At 43.1% G+C, this 16526-nt stretch overlaps 1 protein-coding gene across 3 annotated transcripts in view; it reads left to right on the top strand.

The window, feature by feature from the left end:
- dock8 (dedicator of cytokinesis 8) overlaps positions 1-16526 on the top strand; it is a 430422-nt gene that overhangs the window by 216269 nt on the left and 197627 nt on the right. For all 3 annotated transcript variants that reach the window (XM_085984337.1, XM_085984330.1, XM_085984345.1), the window contains exons 6-13: positions 5996-6208; positions 6528-6613; positions 7659-7725; positions 9620-9769; positions 10839-10919; positions 14188-14344; positions 14460-14596; positions 16258-16351. In XM_085984337.1, the coding sequence (XP_085840463.1) occupies positions 5996-6208; positions 6528-6613; positions 7659-7725; positions 9620-9769; positions 10839-10919; positions 14188-14344; positions 14460-14596; positions 16258-16351 (985 nt within the window). The remainder of the gene's footprint in view (positions 1-5995; positions 6209-6527; positions 6614-7658; positions 7726-9619; positions 9770-10838; positions 10920-14187; positions 14345-14459; positions 14597-16257; positions 16352-16526) is intronic.

Below are 16526 nucleotides of genomic sequence, written 5' to 3'. Positions count from 1 at the left end.
TAAATAAACAAGTGTACATACAGAATGACGCCCTACCCTACTGTGATGTACATTTAAAGTTGTGGCAAATAAAGCACCGTTCAACAAACTTCTGTATTGATGCATGATGCCTCACAATACTTCAGGATATAATGTGCTGTCTTTTTTACTGGTACATGCATCATAGTAAAAATTGGCTTTTACTACACTGATTTTCCAGTCCCAACATTAAATTAAGGCCTGGTCTGAGTGTGACCTAAAGTCCAGGTAAGCATGCCAGGTATTGATTTGGAAATTACTGCCTGGCTAAGGCTTATTGGATCCACCCACAAGAAGCTTATTGCTGTCATTAACTAACTCACTGTCATTAAAATGTTCCTGTTGTGGCAGAGCCACCAGGGGACTCTGATCTAATGTACATAATTATCTTTAACAAATTATTAGCTACAGAATTAATCTGTATCTTTGTTCATATTATTGCATGTACATAGCGCGGTCCCTTTAAGAATGAGACCAAACGCGATGACGTCATCACGTTGATCACGTGATCCTCCAGCGGCAGGAAAACGTGATGACGTCAGGCTGGGGAGCCACCCTAGCCAGTCCTCGTGGAGCCAGCAAAGAGCACAGACCTGTAATTTAGTTCTCCTGTGTTTTCGTGTTAAACTCTGTTGAATAGTATTAAACATCATTTGTTTGATAGACTGACTCGACCTCAGTCCTTTAGTTAGGAATCTAGCCATTCCTACAGTGGTGACCCCGAATTTTCATGAACAATTTTCGCGGAAGAAGCGAAGCGAAACGAAACATGGAAGCGAACTCCGTGGCTTTGAAGCTCCCACAGTTTTGGGAACAACAGGCGGCCTCCTGGTTCGTACAAGCAGAAGCACAATTCGAACTCCGAAACATCGTTGCGATCAGACCCGTTACCTTTACGTGGTCTCCGCACTCGACAGCTCCACGGCTCACGGATCATCAGCCTGCTCGAAAACCCCCGGTTGACAGCAAGTATGATACTCTTAAAGCGCGGTTAATACAGGTTTTCGGGCTCACGAAGGCGGAGCATGCCCATCGACTGCTCGCTATGCCCGGGCTTGGCGATTCCAAGCCATCTGAGTTAATGAGCCAGATGCTCACGCTCCTTGGCTCCGAACCACAATGTTTCCTCTTTCGGGAGTTATTCCTGAGTCAACTACCCGAGCAGGTTCAGGCTGCCCTCGCCAGATCGGAAGCCACAGATTGCGCAGCACTTGCTGCAGAAGCAGATACGATTTATGCGGTCACACAGCAATCCTGTGCTGCCACGAGGCACCCCTCCCCCGCGAACGCCGCCCCGATGCCTCCATCCCCCGGCGTGTGCTTTTACCACGCCCGTTTTGGCACGAAAGCCAGAGGCTGCCGCCCTCCCTGCAGTTTCGCGCCTAAAAAAAAAAAACATCAACACCAGCAGCAACTCCAGAAAAGGAGGACCGAGTCTGAGGGACGTTCCGTGGCCGCGATGGCGATTGGAAATTCCGGGAAGCTCCTCTACATTACAGATTCCCTCTCGGGCCGGCGCTTTTTATGCAACACCGGGGCGCAGTGTAGCATCCTTCCTGCCTCAGCACTCGATATTCAGTCTGGGAGGCACGGCCTCTCCCTCGAGGCAGCTAATGGCGGGGCCATTCGTACCTTTGGCAAACGACGGGTCCAGGTGTGCTTCGGCGGGCAACGGTTTCAATGGGAATTCATCACAGCCAAGGTTTCGCAAGCCATCCTTGGCGCGGATTTCTTATGCGCCAACAGCCTCTTGGTGGATGTAAGAAATCGTCAATTGGTTAACGCAGCCACCTTCCACTCCATCCCTTGCTTCCGCAGTTCCGCAACGTCGCACACTGTCTCCTGCGCGTTGCCCTCGCCGGACCAGTTCACTCGCCTATTAGGTGAATTCCCGGAGCTGACCAAGCCCACTTTCCCCTCCTTGGCCACTAAGCATGGTGTCGAACACCACATTACTACGACTGGCTCTCCAGTTTACGCACGAGCTCGGCGCCTGGAACCCGGCAAGCTTGCGGCTGCGAAGGCAGAGTTTGCTACGATGGAACGGCTGGGGATTATTCGCCGGTCGAATAATCCCTGGTCCTCGCCTCTCCACATCGTCCCAAAGCCCGGCGGTGGATGGCAGCCATGCGGGGACTACCGACGCCTTAATCACACCACTACTCCCGATCGGTACCCGATCCCGCATATTCAGGATTTCTCCCCCCATTTGGCGGGAAACTCAATCTTCTCCAAGGTTGACCTCGTCCGTGGCTACCACCAAGTTCCCGTACACCCACAGGACGTCCAGAAAACTGCAGTCATCACTCCCTTTGGACTGTTCAAGTTTCTACGGATGCCATTTGGGCTCAAGAACGCTGCACAGGCTTCTCAGCGACTAATGGACTCGGTCCTGCGGGATCTTAAGTTTTTATTTGTCTACCTCGATGACATCCTGATAGCCAGCTCTACCAAAGAGGAACACGTCTCCCATCTACGCATCCTCTTTCGGCGCCTCAGCCAACATGGGCTCATAATCAACCCGGCCAAGTGTCAGTTCGGCCTACAGCAGATTGACTTCTTGGGCCACCGCATTACTTCGGAGGGCGCAATTCCGCTGCAATCAAAGGTCGAAGCAATTACGGCATTCCCAAGGCCGCAGTCCACCAAGGCTCTTCAAGAATTCCTGGGCATGGTGAATTTCTACCACCGCTTTGTGCCCAAGGCAGCACAGCTCATGCAGCCCCTCTACGAGGCCCTCAAAGGCAAGGCTGGAATGGATACAATAGCCTGGACGGTCAAAATGGACAACGCTTTCGACAACACAAAAACCGCTCTAGCCAGTGCAACTATGTTGGTGCACCCTCTGCCAGGTGCCACCATCGCCCTTACCACCGACGCTTCCAACTATGCCATAGGCACCGTACAGGAACAGTGGGTCAACAGGACGTGGCAACCACTGGCGTTTTTCAGCCGCCAACTCCGGCGCAATGAACGCAAATACAGCACTTTCGACCGGGAGTTGCTGGCGCTGTTCCTGGCTATCCGCCATTTCCGCTTTTAGTTAGAAGGGCGTCCCTTCACTGCATTTGTAGATCACAAACCACTGACCTTCGCCATGGCCAAGACCGCCGAACCGTGGTCGGCTCGACAGCAGCAACAGCTAACTTTCATTTCAGAATTCACGACAGACATCCAACACGTAGCTGGCAAGGACAACTTGGTAGCCGATTGCCTTTCTCGCGCGACCGTATGGGCGGTCCAGCTGGGCATCAATTATGCCCTCATGGCCACCGATCAGGCATCCGACTCTGAAACACAGGCGTATCGCACCAACACCTCTAGCCTCCAACCGGCCGATGTGCAATTCCACGCAGCAGGCACCTCGTTACTCTGTGATGTCTCCATGGGAGATCTCCGCCCGATCGTTCTAGTTGCCTGGTGTCGCAAAGTTTTTGACACCATACATGGGCTTTCCCATCCTGGCGTGAAGGCATCTCAAAAATTAATGCCGGCTAAGTTCGTCTGGAGAGGAATGCGTAAGGATATCCGTGACTGGGCTAACACCTGCGTCATCTGTCAAAAGTCTAAGGTGCAACGTCACGTCAAGGCCCCATTGGCCATGTTCGCAGTACCAGAACGTCGATTCGACCATGTCAACGTGGACCTCGTCAGGCCGCTTCCACCGTCACAGGGGTTCACACACATGGTCGATCGTACTACTAGATGGCCAGAGGCAGTTCCTTTGGCGTCTACTACGTCCGCTGATGTCGCCAGGGCATTCCTCTCCTCGTGGGTCGCACGTTTTGGCGTTCCGGCGGACATTTCTTCAGACCGCGGTCCACAGTTCTCTTCTGAGCTCTGGAAAGCTGTGGCCCAGGGTCTCGGCACCAAGCTTCACCACACCACGGCCTATCACCCGCAGGCAAACGGTTTGTGCGAACGTTTCCACAGATCGTTAAAGGCATCGCTGAGGGTCAGCCTCCAAGGTGCCGGATGGGTGGATAAGCTTCCGTGGGTCATGTTGGGTCTTCGCAGAGCACCCAAAGAGGACCTGCAATCGTCCGCCGCGGAGCTCGTGTACGGCCAGCCACTCCGCGTACCGGGAGATTTCCTGCCGCTTCCAACTGAGCCGTGGTCCGCAGCCGACCAACTCAGCAACCACCGGGAAACAGCCAAGGCTTTTGCGCCTATCCCAACTTTGCATCACGGCCTTCCATCTTCACACGTACCAGCGGAGCTAAAGAATGCTGAATTTGTATTCATTCGTCATGATGCCCATAGGGATCCGCTCAAGGCCCCTTACACAGGCCCTTTCCGCGTACTGGAGACAGGCGACAAGAGTTTCTCCGTAGACATCGGTGTTAAAACCTGACCACATATCCATTGACCGTCTCAAACCGGCACACCTGGACATCGACCGGCCAGTAGAGACCGCACAGCCACCACGACATGGTCGACCTCCCGCTGCATCCACGCCAGACCCAAGGCTTCCAGCCCGCCAGCTGTTCAACAACGTCCACTCCAAGAATACAGGAGTCGCTCTGACAGGCTTGTCAGACCTCCTAGTCGATTGACTTTTACTGTTAAAGACAATTCTGGGGGGGCGCATGTGGCAGAGCCACCAGGGGACTCTGATCTAATGTACATAATTATCTTTAACAAATTATTAGCTACAGAATGAATCTGTATCCTTGTTCATATTATTGCATGTACATAGCACGGTCCCTTTAAGAATGAGACCAAACGCGATGACGTCATCACGTTGATCACGTGATCCTCCAGCAGCGGAAAACGTGATGACGTCATGGCGTCAGGCTGGGGAGCCGCCCTAGCCAGTCCTCGTGGAGCCAGCAAAGAGTGCAGACCTGTAATTTAGTTCTCCTGTGTTTTCGTGTTAAACTCTGTTGAATAGTATTAAACATCATTTGTTTGATAGACTGACTCGACCTCAGTCCTTTAGTTAGGAATCTAGCCATTCCTACACTGTCTTCTTAAACCAATACTGTGGAATGTTAACCACTATTACTATCGCAGAACTATTTGCACTTTGTTAGGTGGGCATGAAAATTACTGCTGACCAGATTATCAACTCTTTTATCTTTATTTAAAAACATTTTCCACAGTAGTGTATATATAGCATAATGTTACAGTAAGAAAGCTGCTTCTGATATTTGAGTAGCATTACTCTTGTAATAAGGAATTTTCATAGAACCACAGAAGTTTACAGCATAGAAAGAGGCCATTCACTCATCGTATCTATGCTTGCTCTTTGCTAGATCTCGCTGTCTTGCTTTCTCTTTATAGCCCTGTATCTTTCTCTACTTCAAATATATATCCAATTTTCCCTTAAAAGATGGAATGGTCATTTGCATAATTAAGTGGGCAATAAAATAACTGGCCACTAGATTATTATCACCATCATTTTACTTTAAAATATTTTTCGAACAATATATTTAACATTAATTGTACAATAATAAAGCTACTTCTGATAGCTGAGTGGCATTATTCCTGTAATTTGGGATTTCTCAGTACAAAAATGTGTGAGGTTAGGACCATTTTACACATTGTTTGAAGTCTTTACTCAGTCTTCTAAATCAGTAATGACTTTTTCTACAGGATGATTCAAGACCTCATCCTGTTCTATTTTGGGGATTTTTTTGCATGCCGGGAAGAAAGTTGTGTTTGTAGACCTTCAGAAGTGATGATTACTGAGCATTGTGATTGTCATGTACTCCCTTTAATAGAATGTAAACAACATGGTGACGTAACTGTCAGGGGCACTCGATCTGCTGCTCTTTTTGGAGTCTGACTGGCACACCACCTTCAAACACTCCTATGCTAGCTTCCTAGTGGCAGCATGTTTAAGTGATGGGGAAATTAAAAGGCTTCTGGCGGTGCCAGCCCAGAATAAGCCTACCCTGATTTTGCAAGCATGTCAGTTATGTGCTGTATGCCTTTACCTGGCCATTTAAATCAGTAGTGACTTTTTCTACAGGATGATTCAAGACCTCATCCGGTTCTATGTCAGGAACCTGGGAGGGCAACATTGACATCATGTGACTTTGACCTTCAAAGCCTGCAGCCAGATACCCGCTTGGAAAATATACTTCAGCCCATCAATCCAGAGGAGCTTGATAGACAAAATGAAGAATCGCGGAGAGCCAACAGACAAGCAGAACTATTTGCTCTCTATCCATCAACAGATGAGGTTATAAATATTTTACACATTGTTTAAACAATAGTAAAATGACAATTAGTGTTTTCATTCATTTGAATACTTTGCTACTTCAAAAGCATGTACACATTTTTTTAAAACAAAGAAAACAAAGTTGTTTTCTGAAAATTTGATAATTCTCTTTCAAGAAGATAATATGCCTTCTCATCAACAATCTCTAATCGTGGAATTAGTCTGCAAAAACTGCTAACTGATACTTTTAATTGAATTCGAAACATGGATGTGTTAGAATGAATGGCAATTCATCACAAAATATGTCACCTACTTTAAACATTTTCCTTTCTGTTGCTAGGAGGATGCTGTGGAAATTCGTCCAGCTCCTGACTGCCCGAAAGAACACATGGGCCACAGGATCCATGTAAAGTGCCAAATCTTGAAGTAATTTTCACATTTCAGCATTTACACAAAACATTTTTAACACACTCATCGTAAATCTATCCGAAGTATTGTCTGTAAAATATAAATGTGGTATTATAACAAGAGTCAAAAACAATATTCTAATTCCAGGAAATACTAACATTATTTAGAAGTAATCTTGGGTACAAAGCATTAGCATTAAAGAAAGAAAGACTTTCATTTATAAAGCGCCTTTCACGACCACCGGACGTCTCAAAGCGCTTTACAGCCAATGAAGTACTTTTGAAGTGGAGTCACTGTTGTAATGTGGGAAACGCGGCAGACAATCTGCACACAGCAAGCTCCCACAAACAGCAATGTGATAATGACCAGATAATCTGTTTTTGTGATGTTGATTGAGGGATAAATATTGGCCAGGACACCGGGGATAACTCCCCTGCTCTTCTAAGAAATAGTGCCATGGGATCTTTTACGTCAACTTGAGAGAGCAGACGGGGCCTCGGTTTAAAGTCTCATCCGAAAGACGATATTCAACAAAAGGTTAATAACCGCTGAATTGTATGGTAGTTTGAACAGTAGGGTGTTTAACAGAGCCAGAATATTCTGATTGCTCAGCTTTTTCATTGCTGCTGTTATTATGTTAACGATTCAGACCATCCATTCTGACTTTGATCATTATGATACTTTTCAAGTTCATTGTGGTATTCACCAATGTGTATTTCTGAGTCATTTGCATTTTTGGAAGAACTATGATTATTCTTGTTGCAGTTCTAGCAATATTGATAGATGTTAATGCTTTTTAATTTGAAAAGATTGTTTAATGAGATTAGTGACTGCAAAGTGCGTCTTAATTGTTCAAAAATAACCTGTGTACTTAAAAGCTGCAGCTGCAAAAGCTCATGGTGGCGTGTTATTGGTTTAACACAAGTTCTTATAGTCAGGCTTTGTCTTAACAGGTAGAAGGAATGTTTCTTAAACGTAGCTGCTTTGAAACTCTTGACAACTTGTTTGTACTAAATTGCTGTGATCAAATTCCTCATATATGTTCTTATCCTTTCCTTGACAGGTTTGAAATTGAAGTAGAACCAATGTTTGCCAGTTTAGCCTTGTATGACTTAAGGGAGAAAAAAAAGGTAATTCTTAAGATATATGTGCATTGCTATAAATAAGGGGCATTAAGCTATCCGAGCAAATTACTGCGCACCTGTAATCTGTTGTGTAAGCTGATTTTTTTAATTAAAAGGTTTATTTGCTCTGTCTTTCCTTCAACTTCCCTCCACTGCCAGCACATGACTGAGAAAAAATTAGCTTTGTATATTTTTTATTCATTCCGTGACAAGAGCTTTTAATATACAAAACTTTAAGAGAGGAAATAAAACTGGTTTTATTTGTATGGAATCTGAAGTTGAAGTATTGAAAGACACAGAACTAGCAAACATTTCTTTTAAAAAGCCTGTGTCAAGGCAGCAGCATCTAGGTTGCAATGTTTTCTATACTGTATAGTATATTTTGAAAGTCTATATATGATTATAAATAGCATCCCCTGCAGGGTGAACCTATTGCAACCAGTGATGTGGCTACACAGTAGGCACATTTTCAGAGCAGATTAAGGCAGAATTTTCCAGTAATCAATGTCTGAGATGATACTATTTTGCAAATCAAAGGAACTGAAACTTTGAAAAATGTTGTTGCTTAGGGTGAGAGTATAAAATACTACTGGTTTCAAAATTAAAGTTTCCATGATGGCTCAGTGAGGAACTGAACCAGCAAAGTCCCATTGGCTTCAGGTAGTAGTTGGAGCATTGTAATTGACTTCAGTATCCCTGGGTTAGGGAGGGGAAACATCAGCCAGGGTTCCCACTCCTGATCACTATCCATTGACCACTGCCTGTGTGTACAGAAATTCTTTTCACATCAGTACATCCCAAAACACTCGAGCTACTTCTGAAGTGCAACCTCTGTTGTTATTCTATCCCAAGATCAGCAGCTAATTTGTTTATAGCAGGGTCATGGTGGGATTTGAACTCATGTCTCCAGATCATTAATCCAGGTCTCTGAATTACTAGTCCAGTAACATAACCACTAGGCTACCGTACCTTATCTGTGCTGCCTCTTTGGTAGAGCTATCCAATTAGTCCCAGTCCCCTACTCTTTCCCCATAGCCCTGTAATTGTTTTCCCTTCAAGTATTTATCCAATTCTCTTTTGAATGTTACTACTGAATCTGTTTCCACCACTGTTTCAGGCAGTGCATTCCAGATCACAACAACTCACTGTGTAAAAAAATGTTTCCTCATGTCACCTCTGCTTCTTTTGTCAATCACCTTAAATCACCCTAGTTGAGGGGAGAATGTTGATCAGGACAAATATCTGCTCTTCTTCGAATAATTTTACATCCACAAGCAAGCAGACTTGGCCTCAATTTAACATCTCATCTGAAAGATTGCACCTGCAACAATGCAGCACTCCCTCAGCACTGAATTGATGTGCCAGTCTAGAGAACATGCTCAAGTCCCAGAGTATGGTTTAACCTTCTGGCTCAGATTGAAGGTTGTACCAACTGAGACAAGCTGACTTATGTACTACAGATGGTGAAAGAATTGCATTCAACTGTGGTGTTTACTTATCGTTGAATATCCTGCAAATACTCACTGCCCAGACTCACGCATGAGGAGTGGCACTTGGCCAAGGCATTAGAGAACTGCTGATATCTGTGGAGCCATAACTTAGTGTGTCTTGGTGCCTTTGGAAGGAGGATCAAAATTGGGGCAGGGGATAGTAAGAGCCATTATCATCTTAGTTTCCACATCAAGTCTGAAAAAATGGAGATATTTGTTCTAAGAACATAGGAACAAGAGCAGGCCATTCAGTCATTCGAGCCTGATGGCTGATCTGTATTTTAACTCCATCTACCTGCCTTGGTTCCAAAACCCATAATACAGCAAGTGTTGGACTAATATTGTTCTGCATTATGTGGAAAGAACATTTTGTTTTTTTCACTAAAAGCTGAATGTCATTTTTCTTCCAGATTTCAGAAAATTTTTACTGTGACTTCAACACTGACCAAATAAAGACTTTTCTTCGTCCGCACACAAATCAAATGGCACCATCCAGTCTGATTAGGTCGGCTATCTTCTCCATTACCTACCCTTCTCCAGACATCTATCTGGTCATTAAGGTAAAGTGTTTCAGTTAATCGGAGTGTCCTGTGCTAAGAGGTTGCTTGACTACACTGGAAATTAGCACCAGGATTTCCCACTGGAATTATGCGTAACTCCAGCAGAATGTGACAGGAATTTCTTTGTGAGCAAGTCCACCAGCTCTCCGCTGGTCTCTGCCACTTCCTGGATTTTCCACCGAAAGTGACAGCGGGCATACAATACGTCCACCCAAATCTGTGTGTGTATTGTAATGGCATGTAAATTGTTTATGTCCTGTTATTTGCACCCTAGCAGGACTGAGCGGTAGGAATGTTTAGCATTACTGACATCTAAGGTTGCTATAGTGGGGAGAGATTTAAAAATTAAAGGCCCACCTTCGCCTATGGAATTGATTGCAAGGTAATCAATTGCATAGGCCTATCAAGGCAGTATTGTATAAATTGGGCATTATATGACTTCTCCCCACCCTGACAAAAATGTGTTATTTTTAGAATGCAACTAACAAGAGTTTTATTTTAAATGCATTGTATATAGGCTTTTCTGAAATTTTATATGAAAAAATGAGATTTTATGGTTAGAAGCAAAGTAGGCCTCTGCTTCTGTCGCAGTGACCACAAGTATTCCAGTGCCTCAATTGATGCTGACGCTTGGCATTAGCCAGACTTTAAGTTTAAAAGTAATAAAAATGTGTGCAGGGCTGATTGGCAAGGAGGGGGCTGAGCAAAGCATGACGCCATCAGGTTCAAGGCAAGGATGTCCGCATCCGGTTTAAAACAAAATCAATCTATTGAGATCAAAAACCGAAAATGTTGGAAACACTCATCAGGTCAGGCAGCATCGGTGGAGAGAGAAACAAAGTTAACATTTCAGGTCAATGACCTTTCATCAGAACTCAGTATTTTAATTTTGTTCTTTTGAACAATCTATTGCCAATAATCATTACTTAAATTGAACAGTAGGATAAAGATGTAGTCCCATGATAGACCTTGTCGTGTGTCACTTCAGAGGATGCCTGTGGGTTAATCCAAATAAATAAACACTTGTGCTGCAGTGACTCACTTATCACATGTCTTTTGCTGTTTTTAGATTGAAAAAATCCTTCAGCAGGGAGATATTGCAGAATGTGCTGAACCATATCTTGTAATGAAAGAGTCTGATTCAACAAAGGTATCCAATATTTTCTTAATTTTTGGCAAATGTTTTCTTGATCGTGCACAACTTTCATTAAGATTTTCCCCTTGGCAGACAGTAGCAGGTTTACTGCTAACAGTACCCCCTTCCCCTCCCCTCCAAGCACAATCTTCAAGCCTTTGGGCCTTTTGGCTGGTGCTCTCTGTGATGCTGGCAGCCAGAAGCACATGCTCCTGTTTTCTCACTCTGATCTTGGCATAGGCCCTGCCAGGGGACAGGCCTGCATTGGGATGGCACCTGGGCCACGCAGATGGCCTGGCCAGGAAAATTGAGGGGTTTCATCTATCCCAGACGTAACATACCTCTGGTAGGCTACACCTATCTTGCGCCCAATGGGGGCCCAGAGAGAGAAATTAGCGTTTTTTTGTTTCTTCTCGCAGCTAGACGTCAAATCAGAGGTGCTTTACCCTTCCCAGAGACCATTTCATTGGGTCATTGCTGATGTGCTGTGGATGGGCAGGACTCTGACAGATATGCATGCTGTCGCTACTTAAGAGTCATAACTTGCCAGACCGCTGATGATTTTGTCTGCAACACCCATGGTCCAGTTTGCCACTTCTGGTTCTGATACTGGCAACAACTGTGCCCATCTTCTCTGTGGGGAAAGCCAGCAACTATGAAGACAAGGGGAGAAGGGAGCCTGGGAATCAGCTGAGTGAGGTGGATAGATTCTATTACATTGCACCCTCTTAACTTTCTGTTTTAGTGAAAAATGCATCAATTTTCCAGCCTTTTTTCACTATTCCAACTTCTAAATCATGGTATTTGACTGAATCTTTGCAGTATCCTTTCCATAGCTCTGTCATTTCTATGAGGTGCCCAGAAATGCATGCAATACTCCAACTGTGGCCAATCCATTGTCTTGTACAAATTCAATATGGCTTCTTTGCTTTTATATTCAATGTCACTATATTCAAAACCCAGAACCCTGCTTTGGGCGCAATCGGGAAATTGCGCTGGTTCGGTTACAGTTCAAGTTTCTGTTAAATACATTTGCATAATCACAAATGTAAAATTTTCAATGAACCAGTGCAATCGGGCAGCATACAAGAACGTAATTGTTTCTTTTGTTTTCGTTCCATTATAAAGTAATCCTGGATATATTTAAGAGTGGTAACCTGGTGCAGTTTTATTAGTACAGCTGAAAATGGGATTATCACCAACAATAAACATTTTTAATAAGAATATCCAATCCTCCACCTGTGAGTAACCTGATTTAAAATCAGTGAAGATGACTTAAAAAAAAAAGCTATACTGAACCACTTAATGGCCCAGAAATTCGGGTCGGGGGCTTCCCGCAGGTGTAAGCCCCCGACCTGCACTTACCTTGCGCGCCGGTCGTTGAGCTATAGGCCCCCGTGGAATTCCGATCCTGGGCCTGCTCCAACTGCCGGCGCGCAGTGCTTGCGTATCCCAGGGGCGCAGTTAGTTCGATGCGTCCCCTGGGATCATGTGGGCCATGGAGAACCAATCGGAGCACGGAATGCTTCATTCATAAGTTTGACAGGAAGAGCTGTCAAAACTTATAAATACTACGGGCCCCAAAACATCACTAAATCTTCAAATAAATTTTTTTTTAAATCACATTTTTTAAATAAACTATAAATTACATGAAATAACTATTTTAAACAATAATTTACATTTTTGAAAAAAATAATTTTATTTTCTAACGGGGCTAAAAACTTACCTTTCTTTAAAGTATTTAAAAATAATAAACCTGTGGAAAAAATGTTTTAATTTTAATTAATTCACCACTTACCTTGTAAAAAGCAGGCCTTGTGCCTGCTTTTTAAATGTCTAACTTCTGGAGACTTACCCTCCCGGGAAAACCTGCAAAAAAAAACCTAAGTTCGATGCACACGCGCAGCCTCTCCTGCGCACGCGTTCGAACTCTGAACCCCTTCTTTCAGGGGAACGGAAGTGCCGGTTTCCCGTGCATGTGCAGTGCATGCAGGAAACTGGCACTTCCATTGGGCCTACGGGTGAGTACCCCGTGCGTACTCACCCGTGGAGACCCAAAGTTCTGGGCCAATACTTTAATTGGTGTACACTAGTCAGTTTCTCAGTAAATTAAGCGTTAAAAATACTTTTAAAACGGGCCTACTAGTGCCTGAGCGCCTAAAAAGAAAAGAAAGACTTGCATTTATATAGCGCCTTTCACGACCACCAGATGTCTCAAAGCGCTTTACAGCCAATAAAGTACATTTGGAGTGTAGTCACTGCTGTAGTGTGGGAAAATTGACAATGAGTGCAATTTGAAGAGCCTTCCCGAATGGGCACAATCAGCAGAATCTCGCAATGTCGACCTGTGGGTGTGGCCAGTTTGTGGGCAGGGCCTGATCCGGTGAATTGAAACTTGAACCACCAGAAAAGAGCGCGGAAAAAAAGACGGTAAATGGTTTTGAGCGTAACTCAAATACGTTTAAAATTCCCCAATCTTTTACGCTGGTTCAGCCGATTCCGCATGCATTGCGCTTATATTACTAGCATAAACAAGCAGAAACTCTACCCCCTATAATTTAAAGTATACATCCTTTTGCCCAAAATCAATTACTTCCCATTTCTCTGCATTGAGCTGCATTTTCTATCTGTTTGCCCATTTGCTAACCTGTCTATGCCATCCTGCATCCTCCTGCAACCTCTTGCATTCTTCTTTACAGTTTGCCATGCCCTCAAATTTGGTATCATCAACAAACTTTTATATCATTTGTCTTGTACCTGCATCCACATTTTTTATATAACTGGAAAACAACAGAGGTCCTGGCACAGATCCCTGGGCAAAGCATTATCCACATCCTGCTGGCCCAAAAAATATCCATTTATATCCCTATTCTCTGTTTTCTGTCCCTCAGCCATCCTTCTATCTATGTAGATACATTCCTTTTACTACCATGTGCCTTAATCAAATTTGCCTCAAAAGGATGTGGATGCTGGGTCAATTGGAGCTTTTAATACTGAGCTCGATAGATTTTTGCTATATAAGTGTATCAAGGGATATGGAACAAAGGTGGATAAATGGTGTTGAGATACAGATCAGCCATGATCTAAGAAAGAAAAAAGACTTGCATTTATATAACGTCTTTCACGACCTCTGGACATCCTAAAGTGCATTACAGCCAATGAAGTACTTTTGAACTGTAGTCACTGTTGAATGACCTACTCCTGTTCCTATGTTCCTATGAAATCATTAATGTGTCCCTTGTATGTTTCAGGCATGTGAACTAAGTTTTATTTTTTTTTCCAGAATAAAGATAAAATTGAGAAACTTAAAACTCAAGCAGAGTCCTTTTGCCAGCGACTGGGAAAATACCGTATGCCATTTGCCTGGGCTAACATAAACATCATGAATGTGGTCTCCACGGCAACAGATAAGGATGCAATAGAGGTTGAAAACATCAATGGTAATATAGTATAACTATATTCTCACTGCAGTTGAATTTGACCATTTTTTGTCTTTTCTAAGAGTGTTTAAAACTATAATAAATTACCTTTATTTTCCTGTTGTACCCTAATAAGGTAAAGGAAACAGTGGAGACAAAAAAGTTTTCACACATCAAAGACGACTTTCTGAGAGGTCAGCTCTTCTGGAGGATCAGTATAATCTCTCCAATTTCAAAACAGCCTCGATTACCATCAATAACTTTTTTAAACAGGTACTTTTCAGTCTTGTCTAGTTGTATGGTGTTTCTACACTTTAGTGTAGTAGTTAGCACGCAGTGCTAGACTTAGAGCAGGGGTGTTGAAGATTTTTGTCTTTGTGGGCCACACAGGTACATATCACATATAAAAGTGAAATCTAATATATATATATATATATATATAATATATATATATATATATCAAGTTCTGCTCTGATTTAGAATGTATCCACCAGTGAGGCAACAGTACTTAAAAACAGCCTCCAGGCCCACAAAATTTTAAAAAGACAAGCCAGAAAATAAAAAAATATATAAGCACAAATTAAGCTGAGCTGTCTGGGCTGTGAGGGATGGATTTCCAGGACTCAGGAGCCACAGATTGCCCACAGAGTGTCTATCTTTGCCTTGATATCTTGCTAAACCTTTGATAACATGCCTGGGAAGTGAATGGTAAACCCTGTCAAGTAGTTGCTTTTAGTTACTGGACTTATTCTATGGCTCCAAAAGATTCCACTACAGTCTTTGAAAGTGATAGAATGTCACAAAAGACCTTGATTTAAGTTTAAAATATTAAGCAAATTTACTTTACATACTTCACAAGCACATGAATAACAGATGTAGATTGGTTGCATATTTACAGTAGGTATCTTTTCACCTAATTACTCTGATGGACAAAATATTAAAAAGATTGCAACTCTGAGAACTAAGTTAGCCTTTTGTAAATAATCTAGTGATTTTTGTCCTTAGCCTGGAAAAGAGTTACCAGACATTCCTTGATTCCAACCAGTCACATTTTAAAAGGAACTGCCAGTCATATACAAATAGAACCAATCACACAATGTTAGAATTATTCCTCTGCAACTTATATAATGAACAACATTGTATTGTCACGGGGCTGACAACAAGATTCTAACTGTTAAACTCTTACGCAAGTAGTTTTCATGGGCCCTTTATGCTGTTTCTCTGTGGTTTCCGTCAATCTTCTGCCGACGTTATCGTGGGAGATTGGGGAACCCCAGCGGATATTCTACCCTCGCATATATTGTAATTAGATTCAAAGAGACATCCACCAAATCAAAACTGGACAAAAATGCTTCATTTGGTCACACGTTCCCTTTTCTTGCCTTTCCTGAAAGCATTGACTTTTGCAAGGTTACAGTTCCACATTCACCAGTAAACCTTTGGCAATTCATCTAATTAGCCATTCACAAATTCACCTCTGACTAGTCTGTCATAAAGGTTTCTTGGACTCATGTCTATATCACACATTTTGCAATGTGACATTACAAACAAGGCTAAGCAACAGCATGTAGAAGCAGGGTCTAAATCCGACAAGAGGAATAGTCATCACAAAATAGACATACCTGTAGAAATGGAGCTACCTGAAACATTCCTTTGTAGGGGAACTACTTTTAAAGATAAAGTTATTCCCCTCATATAATCGATTTGAAAAAAGTCATCGGTTCGTTCTCTGAATCTTATAAGAGTGAACAAGCAAGGAATGATGAAACAATTACGGGAAATAGTGGGTTCGTCAGCATTTTAAACAAAGACAGGTTAATCTTTTCATTACTTGAGAACTTTGGAATTAAAGACTAGTAACTTTTTTTTATTCCACCACACAAAGATCCTCAGATGGGCCCAAAGGTGTTGAGTTTTCTTTGTGTTATTTACAGGAAGGTGACAGGCTAAGTGACGAAGATTTGCTCAAGTTTTTAGCTGAACTGAAAAGATCTTCTGCCTCACTAAGAAGATTGCGACCAATATCAGGTATCAGTTCTATTTATTTAAACTCTAGATTACATCAGGCCTGGTCTGAAGTTTACGTTTAAATGTAGAAATTAGGGAGGAATCAAGCTGACAATTTAAATTGACAACATTGGACTTATTCAGATTGATTTCCTGTATATCCAAATTTGATCCAATCCAATCATTTTAGGCCGGC

The sequence above is a fragment of the Somniosus microcephalus genome, chromosome 1 (assembly GCF_052327205.1).
Source record: "Somniosus microcephalus isolate GS21.2 chromosome 1, FLI_Smic_1.0, whole genome shotgun sequence".
NCBI lineage: Eukaryota > Metazoa > Chordata > Chondrichthyes > Squaliformes > Somniosidae > Somniosus > Somniosus microcephalus.
This window is presented reverse-complemented; position numbering and strand designations above follow the sequence as displayed.